Source organism: Epinephelus moara, chromosome 16, assembly GCF_006386435.1.
Source record: "Epinephelus moara isolate mb chromosome 16, YSFRI_EMoa_1.0, whole genome shotgun sequence".
NCBI lineage: Eukaryota > Metazoa > Chordata > Actinopteri > Perciformes > Serranidae > Epinephelus > Epinephelus moara.
In genome coordinates, this window is record NC_065521.1 from 20404842 (window position 1) to 20416982 (window position 12141).

General features: G+C 36.1%; 2 protein-coding genes across 2 annotated transcripts in view; both read left to right on the forward strand.

Moving 5' to 3' along the window:
* The window catches only part of LOC126403372 (uncharacterized), a 24328-nt gene extending 22575 nt beyond the window's left edge, over positions 1-1753 (forward strand). The window contains exons 3-5 of the mRNA XM_050065984.1: positions 90-173; positions 362-493; positions 837-1753. Coding sequence (XP_049921941.1) covers positions 90-173; positions 362-493; positions 837-1120 — 500 coding nt within the window. The 3' untranslated portion in view covers positions 1121-1753. The remainder of the gene's footprint in view (positions 1-89; positions 174-361; positions 494-836) is intronic.
* Positions 1754-3819: 2066 nt separating this feature from the next.
* On the forward strand, positions 3820-7655 carry LOC126403373 (complement C1q-like protein 2). Its single transcript, XM_050065985.1, has 4 exons — positions 3820-4113; positions 6082-6174; positions 6354-6485; positions 6593-7655. The coding sequence occupies exons 1-4, from the start codon at positions 3864-3866 to the stop codon at positions 6868-6870; spliced, it is 753 nt and encodes a 250-aa protein (XP_049921942.1). The 5' UTR covers positions 3820-3863; the 3' UTR covers positions 6871-7655.
* The last annotated feature ends 4486 nt before the right edge of the window (positions 7656-12141 follow it).

Consider the following 12141-nt stretch of genomic DNA (forward strand, 5'->3'; position numbering starts at 1 on the left):
ATTACAAGGAATGTCATATAATAAACTGGTCAGGAGCACTGAGCCATATGCATGAGACACAACTTTGTAATGATGCCACTTTTTTGCAGCACAAGCAGCAGAGCTGATCACCATGAAAGCCAGGTCAAATGTCACAGAACACCAGGTGGAGGCTCTGATGAGAGATGGAGAAGGTCAGACTCAGAACTAAACTGGCAATCTCATATATGAACATTTTCATGTTGAAGAAAAAAAACAAGTGCACAATTTAAAATCATAGTTAAAATGGTGGATGGCTTAAGATCATAAAAAAGTTTGGTCACATTGCTGTGTCCACAGTAAGTTTAGAACAATGACATTGCTGTCTCTTTCTCTCTCTCAGTCAAACAGGTGGCTTTCTCAGCCTCTCTGTTGGCTTCAGGTTCAGGACATGTTGGACCATTTAACACACAAACTCCTCTGGTCTTCAGACATGTCATCACAAACACTGGAAATGCCTACAACCCAAACACAGGTACGGAAATTCCCAAGTTTAATTAATTAATCTGACTTTAAATAACACTGTGCTGACTTCACTCTGCTACAGATGGTTCTCTTGTTACATTCACTGACACAAACTGTCCCACAGGTTTTTTCATTGCACCAGTGAGAGGAGCCTACCACTTTGAGTTCCACATAGGTGGAGCTGGACATGCTTCACATGGTTCAGGTGCAGTGTTGGTCAAGAATGGAGGTCATATTATTATTGCATATAAGCATCAGACATCCGGTCATGGCAGCTCTGCTAATGGTGCCACGCTGNCACTCTGCTACAGATGGTTCTCTTGTTACATTCACTGACACAAACTGTCCCACAGGTTTTTTCATTGCACCAGTGAGAGGAGCCTACCACTTTGAGTTCTACACAGGTGCAATCGGACATGCTTCATATGGTTCAGGTGCAGTGTTGGTCAAGAATGGAGGACATACATTTAGTACATGGTCGCATCAGCCGTCCCATTATGGCAGCTCTGCTAATGGTGCCACGCTGCTTCTAGAGGTCGGAGATGTTGTGTTTTTGCGTCTGTGGGGTCACACAAGGATATATGATGGTGGAAATCGCTACAGCACCTTCAGTGGTCATCTGCTTTTCACCATGTGAAACAGTCCTTTCTGTAGCTACATGATAGCTGTGCACACACTGCAGCAGTTTATCAGTACATGTTGATAATGATTATGTGAATATTTAATGTTATAAAAAATACATATGTTTTGGAGCCACGCTTTCAGCAGTTTCAAAGTAAATAATATTATAATCTTAATCTCTTACATTTGAGTAAAACTGCCAGACGCACTACCCAAACATATAAACTGTGCTTTGTATGCAAAATGATTAATTATTAAACTCAGCAATTAAATGTGATTGAAACTGGCTATGTGGTACTCATTAATAAGATTATGGTGACCATATTATTTGAAACATACTGTACAGTTCCTGTATTTTGATCTCTGCCTCCATCACTATAATGTTCCTGTAATATTTCTTTCTGCCTCTTCATTCAAATATTAAACTGCTGTTGTTCTGGTCCACGCCAAGGTTTCCTGTGTAGAGTAAAATGTTCTTGAAGGTAACACTCAGGTTGTGATTATTTGATCTTTAACTCTACCTCTGTGATCTTTATAGAGTGTAATACTTAATGTAATATTTACAATGGGTATATGGCAAATAAAGAGTACAAGTATTGTGATCTCGTTCAGAGTCGTGTTTCTGGCCACCTGGTACAATATTCACTATCTTTTAGTTGCTTTTTGATCTCTACCAACTCCTGAGGGAAATATCTGACTCTGTAGCTCATAAATGCTTCACTGTGTTCGCCATCTCTGTCTGTCTGTTGTTTTGTGGGGAAGAGGGGACATGACATGGGCTCGCTCACATGTGGCTCAGGGTTTTTTAACGGTATGAGATTTTCATGGTGCGATAACCATCTCAGAAAATATTGTGGTTTTAAGATATCACAGAATTTATATTATTAAACAATACAGTTCTAACGGACTGGTGCGGAGTCGCAGGCTTTACACTCTGTGTGGGTGTGAACCTTTAGATCATTGCTGAGGTCACATGTGAGTTGTTGACCCACCCGGCCATCATGTGTGTTGTTAGGGTTAGATGGGTCCAGGTGTGAATGTGTGTTAAGTCGTCTGGGGAGGGATCCCAAGACTGCATTGTAGGTGGGTGATGAGTTGTGTCGTAGGCCACCTCCTCTGTTTAAAGATGGTTGTTCCAGTGTGACGTAGATGGCTTCTTTCATGCCTCTTTCAAACCATCTTTCTTCTCAGGCCAAAGATTGTCCCTTTTCCTTTACATGTAAATGGACAGCTGAGTCTTGACCTGAGGAGCTGGCTCTCCTGTGTTGTGCCATGCACTTGTGGAGTGGTTGTTCTGTTTCACCAATGTACAAATCCATACATTCCTGGCTGCATTGAACTGCATACTCTACATTACTCTCCTTATGCCTGGCTGCCTGAGAATCTCCAGCAACACCATGGATGTCTCTATTTCTACTTGCTGTGTGTCAAGTCAACAAGTCTATAGTAACTTGGGTGCAACCCATTTCAACAGGTTATAACTTAACTCCCACCCTACGGTCAAATGTGTTGTTTAGACTTACACACAGCAATCATGGTGGCCATATTATTTAACAAAATAATCATCTTTTGATCTCTGCTTTTATAACTATAACATTCCTGTAATATTTCTGTCTGTCTGTCGATTCATTTGAAAATTTAAATTGCAGTTCTCACAGATGAGATTACAAGCTCAGTGAACACAGTAACTCTGATCTATTTTCAGCTGAGAAGCTCTTCACTTTGTCTTATTATGACTTTATGACTTAGTATTTGTGTTTGGTTTTGGGGAGAGACGTGTTAATGTCGGTTTAGAAAAAATGAAGCTGTGGTGAAGATCACATAAACTGCACGTGTGACTGCTGCTGCCTGCCAGTGAATGTTTTGTGATGTTGTGTTGTTGTTGTTTTAAAGTCAGACTCTATTACCGTGCTGGATTTATTGAGGAAGCAAAGAGAGAATTGTTTTATTACTCCTCTAACTTGGGTTTCTGGTAAGTCTTTGCTTATCTCAGCCCTTTAACAACCTCAGGAAGGTCACTGTATCTGATTGTGTCATTAATGTTTGAGCAGGTACACATGGTTGTCTTTTGTTTACTTCTGTTACTTGTTTTTTTACACATATGAATTTATTCAATGTTTANTTAACAACCTCAGGAAGGTCACTGTATCTGATTGTGTCATTAATGTTTGAGCAGGTACACATGGTTGTCTTTTGTTTACTTCTGTTACTTGTTTTTTTACACATATGAATTTATTCAATGTTTACCAATTTACATTTCAGTGAGGATGACAATTACATCTGTCTAGTTGTGTCTTTCATAGAAGCTGTCAGTGTTCTCAGCCATGAGGGGATTTTAAATCATAATTTAACTTTTGATCATCCACATTGTAGTCGTTTATATGTAACTGCAACTCCTTAAATGACACAGTGAGACTTCCAAGACACACACACACACACACACACACACTCACACACACACACACACACACACACATTTGAGAATATTACAATACACTTTTTGAGTTTTGGTAAACTGATTATTCAAGGATTGGAAGCTACGTTCCAACATACTAGCAGATCATTTATGTTCATGTGCTGTGTTTCCACTGTTGTTTTTCCACATGATGTTCTCCAAGTAATAATTGTTATCAAACTGATCTCCTGCACATGTTTCTGACAGATATTTCTGGTAATGATTGATCAGCATAAGACACTATTTAAGGCTGGGATGAAGACAGAAACTACAGAGTAGAAGTGTACAGACTGCCACTTTGAGAATGGAGATGACACTGTGTTTTCCACTGTTGCTGCTGATCTGCTCTCTCTCCACGGCTCAGCATCAGACAGAGTCTGACAATGAAATGATTCCACGTGGAAAGCAAGCTGAATCCCAGGGAAGAGAAGCAACAAATGTCTCTGACCGCCAACAAACCTGCACTCAAGACATCCATGCTGTGCTGAGAGAGATGAGCGCCTTGTTGGCTGAACAGAGGGTGGAGATGAGGCACTTACAGAGAGAGAATGAAGGTACAGTAGTATGTCAGGTAGTGAGGGAAGTAAGAGCAATAGGAACCTCTGCTCTGTTACAGGAGTTATTGTATTATGTTGTAACACTGAAGTGTTTTGCAGTGGTTCAGTTTAGTTCACTTCTCTTCTGTTAAACAACTGTACAGAGTACAACAGGAGTCAAAGATCAACGTTTATGGATCTTCATGTAGTGTTCTCAACATGCACACATGTCAGACATCTTTTCAGTCTGAAGAACTCTTCTACGCTTTTTAACACTCTTTAATTTCTCAAGAATCTTAGGTCACAGAACACATGTACCACTGTTTTAATTCATCGTCCTATAATGTCTCACAACTTTCTACACAAATTAAGGACAGAAACAAAACAAGACCAGTTTGACATGTTTGCATGATGAGGAGACAATGGGCCCCTGTGCACAGACATGCAGAAGGCCCCACCTCCTCTCCTACAAAGACACACAGACGTTATAGTTGTTCAGGCTCTTTTTATTGTTGTTTTGCATCTCTCTGTGGTCTTTCTGTGTCTCATTGTAGGTTTTTTTGGCCTATTGTGGTCTTATTGTGTCTCTTTGTAGGTTTTTGTGTCTCTGTAGTTTTTTGGGTCTCTTTGAGGTCTTTTTGTGTCTCTTTGTAGTTTTTTTGTGGGTCTCTTGTGGTCTTATTGTGTCTCTGTAGTTTTTTGTGTTCCTTGTGGTCTTATTGTGTCTCTTTGTAGGTTTTTGTGTCTCTTTGAGGTCTTTTTGTGTCTCTGTAGTTTTCTGGGTCTCTTTGAGGTCTTTTTGTGTCTCTGTAGTTTTTTGTGGTGTTTTTTTTGTCCCATAATCGTTCTCTGTCTTTTTCTGGTGTTTTTGTGTCTCTTTGTAGTTGTTTTATGCTTTTTTTCAAGTCATTTTGCGTCTCTCCTGGTCAGTATATATCTCTGCAGCCCCTTTCACAATGGACAAAGGACCCACTAGCAACGGCTTTTGTATTTAACAGGAAAGGTTACAACTGCCATTTACTCCTGGGACAAATGACTCAGCTCCTATATGCTTTGATTAGCAGTGACAGAAATACGACACTCAGATGGACGTGCAAATTTTAGCCCCAGTTACCTGCACGATGAAATGACAGCCCACCACAAAATACTGTCCATCTCCATCCAAGCAGCGCTCCAACATTGTTTCAAATTTAATCAGCACCGAGTTTGAGAGAGAGACTCAAATAAGTAGAGATATAGCCACTGTTAACATTTTCACTGGCCTCCATGTTGCTTTACTGTTTACTAACCTGTTTTCTGGCCCGTCTGTGAAGTTTTCCTGCTTTTAAAAACCTGCATATATGCACTAATTTTGGTGGGCAAAGGGTATTTGAGTGTCATTTTACAGGTGAAGGATAGGGAGGCCCTGGGCATGTGCCTGATAAGCCCATCAGTCCATGAAAGTAGCATGCTAACATATGCTAATTAGCACTTACACGAAGTACAGCTGAGGCTAATGGGAGCATCTGTAGTTTTGGTCATAAACCAAGGTGTTGGACTCTCAGTCAAAGTCCGAGGTCAGAATTTACCAGTTGAAGTTTCCACCTTACAATCTCCAAGCATTCCAGGTGCATGATGCCAAACGTAAACAAACATGGCTGACGGTGACAAACTGATGTTTCTTTGTCAAGTGTACACACAACTAAACTCTCAGCAGTGCATCCTCCTTGCATACATACATGCATACGTACATACGTACATACATACATATATACATATATACATAGACTTCTTCATGAAGTCGGGTCAGATGGATTTGCTCTGACTTTAAAAGTAGGAACTCCCACTTAGCCTTACACTGTACGTTTTTTCGTATGAGGCATTTCAAGTTGTCTATAACGCAGCACCGTGTTGATAAAACTTTTGATGATGGCCTAGATTACTTACTGAATTGTCTTGGAACAATTTCCAAGAAATGATTGACCTACAGACTTGTATTTTTTTAAGCACAAACAGCTAAGCTGAAAGAACTGGAGCTACAGAAGACTGAGGTGGAGAGGCAGAAGACTGAGCTGGAGAGGCTGAAGCAACAACTTCAAGGTATTGTGTGCAGATCATGTATAGTGAGCAGTGACAAATAATGCTATATCAAATTTACAAGTTAAAAACAAAAGCAATCAAAAGTTTCACACTAATGTTGAATGAAACGTTTGGTCACATTGTTGTATCCACACTAAGTTTAGAACAATGACATTGCTGTCTCTTTCTCTCTCTCTCAGTCAAACAGGTGGCTTTCTCAGCCTCTCTGTTGGCTTCAGGTTCAGGACATGTTGGACCATTTAACACACACACTCCTCTGGTCTTCAGACATGTCATCACAAACACTGGAAATGCCTACAACCCAAACACAGGTATGTGAGTTCAGTTTAAACTGTTAATTATAAATTTTGGCTATAATGACTTCACCCTGCTGCAGATGATTCTCTTGTTACATTCACTGACACAAACTATCCCACAGGTTTTTTCGTTGCACCAGTGAGAGGAGCCTACCACTTTGAGTTCTACATAGGTGCAATTGGACATGCTTCACATGCTTCAGGTGCATACTTGGTCAAGAATGGAGGACATATTTTTAGTACATGGTCGCATCAGCAATCCGGTTATGGCAGCTCTGCTAATGGTGCCACGCTGCTTCTAGAGGTCGGAGATGTTGTGTCTTTACGTCAGTGGGCGAACACAAGAATATATGGAAATCGCTACAGCACCTTCAGTGGTCATCTGCTTTTCACCATGTGAAACAGTCCTTTCTGTAGCTACATGATAGCTGTGCACACACTGCAGCAGTTTATCAGTACATGTTGATAATGATTATGTGAATATTTAATGTTATAAAAAATACATATGTTTTGGAGCCACGCTTTCAGCAGTTTCAAAGTAAATAATATTATAATCTTAATCTCTTACATTTGAGTAAAACTGCCAGACGCACTACCCAAACATATAAACTGTGCTTTGTATGCAAAATGATTAATTATTAAACTCAGCAATTAAATGTGATTGAAACTGGCTATGTGGTACTCATTAATAAGATTATGGTGACCATATTATTTGAAACATACTGTACAGTTCCTGTATTTTGATCTCTGCCTCCATCACTATAATGTTCCTGTAATATTTCTTTCTGCCTCTTCATTCAAATATTAAACTGCTGTTGTTCTGGTCCACGCCAAGGTTTCCTGTGTAGAGTAAAATGTTCTTGAAGGTAACACTCAGGTTGTGATTATTTGATCTTTAACTCTACCTCTGTGATCTTTATAGAGTGTAATACTTAATGTAATATTTACAATGGGTATATGGCAAATAAAGAGTACAAGTATTGTGATCTCGTTCAGAGTCGTGTTTCTGGCCACCTGGTACAATATTCACTATCTTTTAGTTGCTTTTTGATCTCTACCAACTCCTGAGGGAAATATCTGACTCTGTAGCTCATAAATGCTTCACTGTGTTCGCCATCTCTGTCTGTCTGTTGTTTTGTGGGGAAGAGGGGACATGACATGGGCTCGCTCACATGTGGCTTGGAGTTTTTTAACGGTATGAGATTTTCATGGTACGATAACCATCTCAGAAAATATTGTGCTTTTAAGATATCACAGAATTTATATTATTATCAGTCAGAATGACCTGTAAAGGAATGAAAACAGAGGGTTTATTGCTGGTTGAACAAACATTTTATAACTGTAATTGAAACTTGAAACCACTTTGTTGATGGAAGCATGTGTAAGAAGTCTCCCCTGAGAAAATAATTAAAATAAAGGGGAGATTCAACGTCCATTATCTTTTTTTTTTTCAATATCGTAGATAAGCATACATGGTATGATGATCACTAAGTTTTATATCAAAATGTGCCTTGAAACCAATATATCCCTGCAACCTGAAACAATTATGGCTTAATGATGTTCAGATGTCTCGTCTTCTTTAGACACTGAAATTGCTGTATGCACAGCAGAGGTGAGACCAAGTTATTGTTTTGCAACTGACAAGGGAGTCTCAAGTCTCTTGTTGTGAAGTCCCAAAGACAGGCAAGTCCCTAGTCAATCCCTGAGTCATAATGTGTTCTCAGTAAAAGTAATGCCAGTATTTTATGTACAGACATCTATTTTACTTTTAAAAATTTTCATTTATTTGTTAAAACAAGTTTTTTAAAAAAGTTTCATAGCTGTTAACGCTAATGTTAGCAAGGCGTGAGCTAGCTAACTATGTTGATATAACTTACCGTTCTTTTAACACTTCAACTGTTAAATAAAGTTGAGAGCAACTGCATCGCGGTCTACAATTTTCAAACCCCGCGTTTGTGACTTTTTTCATGAGACACTTTGCTGTCAAATCAAATCAAATTTTATTCATACAGCACATTTGATACAGAGAAATCTCAATGTGCTTTAACATACAACATGTGAATAAAAACAAATCAAGTTTTGACAGTAATACATCCCTAGCCCACCCACATAGACATAACCAATCACATACAAACAAAAGAAACAGAGAGAGAGAGAGAGAGAGAGACAGAGAGAGGGAGAGAGAGAGAGAGAGAGAGAGAGAGAGAGAGAGAGAGAGAGAGAGAGAGAGAGAGAGAGAGACTACCTGGGAGAACAGGTGGGTCTTAAACTTGACTTTAATATGCTATGACATTTTTTCATGACATGCTGTACTATGACATTTTTTCTATTTCTTTACATGCTATACTATGTTATATTTTATAATTTTTGTCATGATATACCATAATATTTTTTATCGTTTTTTTCATGATATACTATATTATGACGCATTTAAGATTTTTTTCATGACATGCTATACTATGATATTTGTATGTTTTTTCATGACATAATATATTCTGTTATTTCTTGTGTCTTTTCATGACATACTATACGATGATATTTCTATTATTTTTTTTCATGACATACTATACTATTACATTTTTAGTATTTTTTTCATGACATACTATATGATGATATTTTATTATTTTTTTCATGATATGCGATATTATGATATTTTTTATCATTTTTTCATGGCATACTATACCATGATATTTTTTTTTTAAATTTTTTCATGACATACTATACTTTTATATTTTTTTATCATTTTTTTCATGATATACTATTCTATGACATTTTTTATGATTTTTCATGACATACTGTACCATGACTTGTTTTCATGAATTTATACGACATACTATGCCATGACTTTTTTTTTATGAATTTGGACCACATACTACACTATGACTTTTTTTTTAATGAGTTTGAAAGACATACTTTAGTATAACTTTTTTCATGAATTCGGACCATATACTATACTATGACTTTTTTCATGATTTTGGACCACATACTATACTATGACTTTTTTTTATGATTTTGGACGAAATACTATTCTCTGACTTTTTTTTTAATGATTTTGGACCACATACTATACTATGACTTTTTTTATGATTTTGGACAACATGCTATACTATGACTTTTTTTTTATGATTTTGGACAATATACTATACTCTGACTTTTTTTTTTAATGATTTTGGACCACATGCTATACTATGACTTTTTTCTATGATTTTGGACGACATACTATACTATGACTTTTTTTCATGATTTTGGATAACATGCTATACTATGACTTTTTTTCATGATNTATGACTTTTTTTCATAATTTTGGATAACATGCTATACTATGACTTTTTTTAATGATTTTGGACCGCATACCATATTATGACTTTTTTTCATGATTTTGGATAACATGCTATACCATGACTTTTTTTAATGATTTTGGACCGCATACCATATTATGACTTTTTTTCATGATCTTGGACTGCATACCATATTATGACTTTTATTCATGATTTTGGACAACATACTACAGTATGATTTTGTCATGATTTTGGACGACAAACTATACTATGACTTTTTTTTCTAATGATTTTGGACCACATACTATAGTATGACTTTTTTCATGATTTCGGACCGCATACCATATTATGACTTTTTTTCATGATTTTGGACCGCATGCCATATTATGACTTTTTTTCATGATTTTGGACAACATACTACAGTATGGTTTTGTCATGATTTTGGACAAAATGCTATACTATGACTTTTTTTTTTAAAATGATTTTGGACCACATACTATACTCGGACTTTTTTTTTTTTAATGATTTTGGACCACATACTATACTGTGACTTTTTTTTTTTAATGATTTTGGACCACATACTATACTGTGACTTTTTTTCATTATTTTGGACCACATACTATAATATTACTTTTTTTCATAGTTTTGGACGACATACTATACTATGACTTGTTTTCATGAATTTGGACGAAATACTATACTATGACTTTTTTCTCATGATTTTGGACGACATACTATACTCTGACCTTTGTTTCATGATTTTGGACCACATACTATACTATGACTTTTTTTCATGATTTTGGACGACATACTATACTATGACTTTTTTTTTTTTATGATTTTGGACCACATACTATACTCTGACTTTTTTTTATTAATGATTTTGGACCACATACTATACTGTGACTTTTTTTCATTATTTTGGACCACATACTATAATATTACTTTTTTTCATAGTTTTGGACGACATACTATACTATGACTTTTTTTTCATGATTTTGGACGACATACTATACTCTGACCTTTGTTTCATGATTTTGGACCACATTCTATACTATGACTTTTTTTCATGATTTTGGACCACATACTATACTGTGACTTTTTTTCATGATTTTGGACCACATACTATACTGTGACTTTTTTCGTGATTTTGGACCACATGCAATACTATGACGTTTTTTCATGATTTTGGCCCACATACCATACTATGACTTTTTTTCATGATTTTGCACCACATACTATACTATGACTTTTTTTTCATGATTTTGGACCACATGCAATACTGTGACTTTTTTTTCATGATTTTGGACCACATGCAATACTGTGACTTTTTTTTAATGATTTTGGACCACATACCATACTGTGACTTTTTTTTCATTGTTTTGGACGACATACTATACTATGACGTTTTTTCATGATTTTGGACCACATACCATACTGTGACTTTTCTTTCATTATTTTGCACCACATACTATACTATGACTTTTTTTCATGATTTTGGACCAGATGCAATACTGTAACTTTTTTTTCATTATTTTGGACCACATACCATACTATGACTTTTTTTTATCATTTTGGACCACATACTATACTATGACTTTTTTTCATTATTTTGGACGACATACTATACTATAACTTTTTTTCATTATTTTGGATGACATACTATACGATGACTTTTTTTTCATGATTTTGGACCGCATACCATATTATGACTTTTTTTCATGATTTTGGACCGCATACCATATTATGACTTTTTTTCTTGATTTTGGACAACATACTACAGTATGATTTTGTCATGATTTTGGACGACAAACTATACTATGACTTTTTTTTTTAATGATTTTGGACCACATACTATAGTATGACTTTTTTCATGATTTCGGACCGCATACCATATTATGACTTTTTTTCATGATTTTGGACCGCATACCATATTATGACTTTTTTTCATGATTTCGGACCGCATACCATATTATGACTTTTTTTCTTGATTTTGGACAACATACTACAGTATGATTTTGTCATGATTTTGGACGACAAACTATACTATGACTTTTTTTTTTAATGATTTTGGACCACATACTATAGTATGACTTTTTTCATGATTTCGGACCGCATACCATATTATGACTTTTTTTCATGATTTCGGACCGCATACCATATTATAACTTTTTTTCATGATTTTGGACAACATACTACAGTATGATTTTGTCATGATTTTGGACAACATGCTATACTATGACTTTTTTTTTTTTTTAATGATTTTGGACCACATACTATACTATGACTTTTTTTTATGATTTTGGACCACATAGTATACTCTGACTTTTTTTTTTTTAATGATTTTGGACCACATACTATACTGTGACTTTTTTTCATTATTTTGGACCACA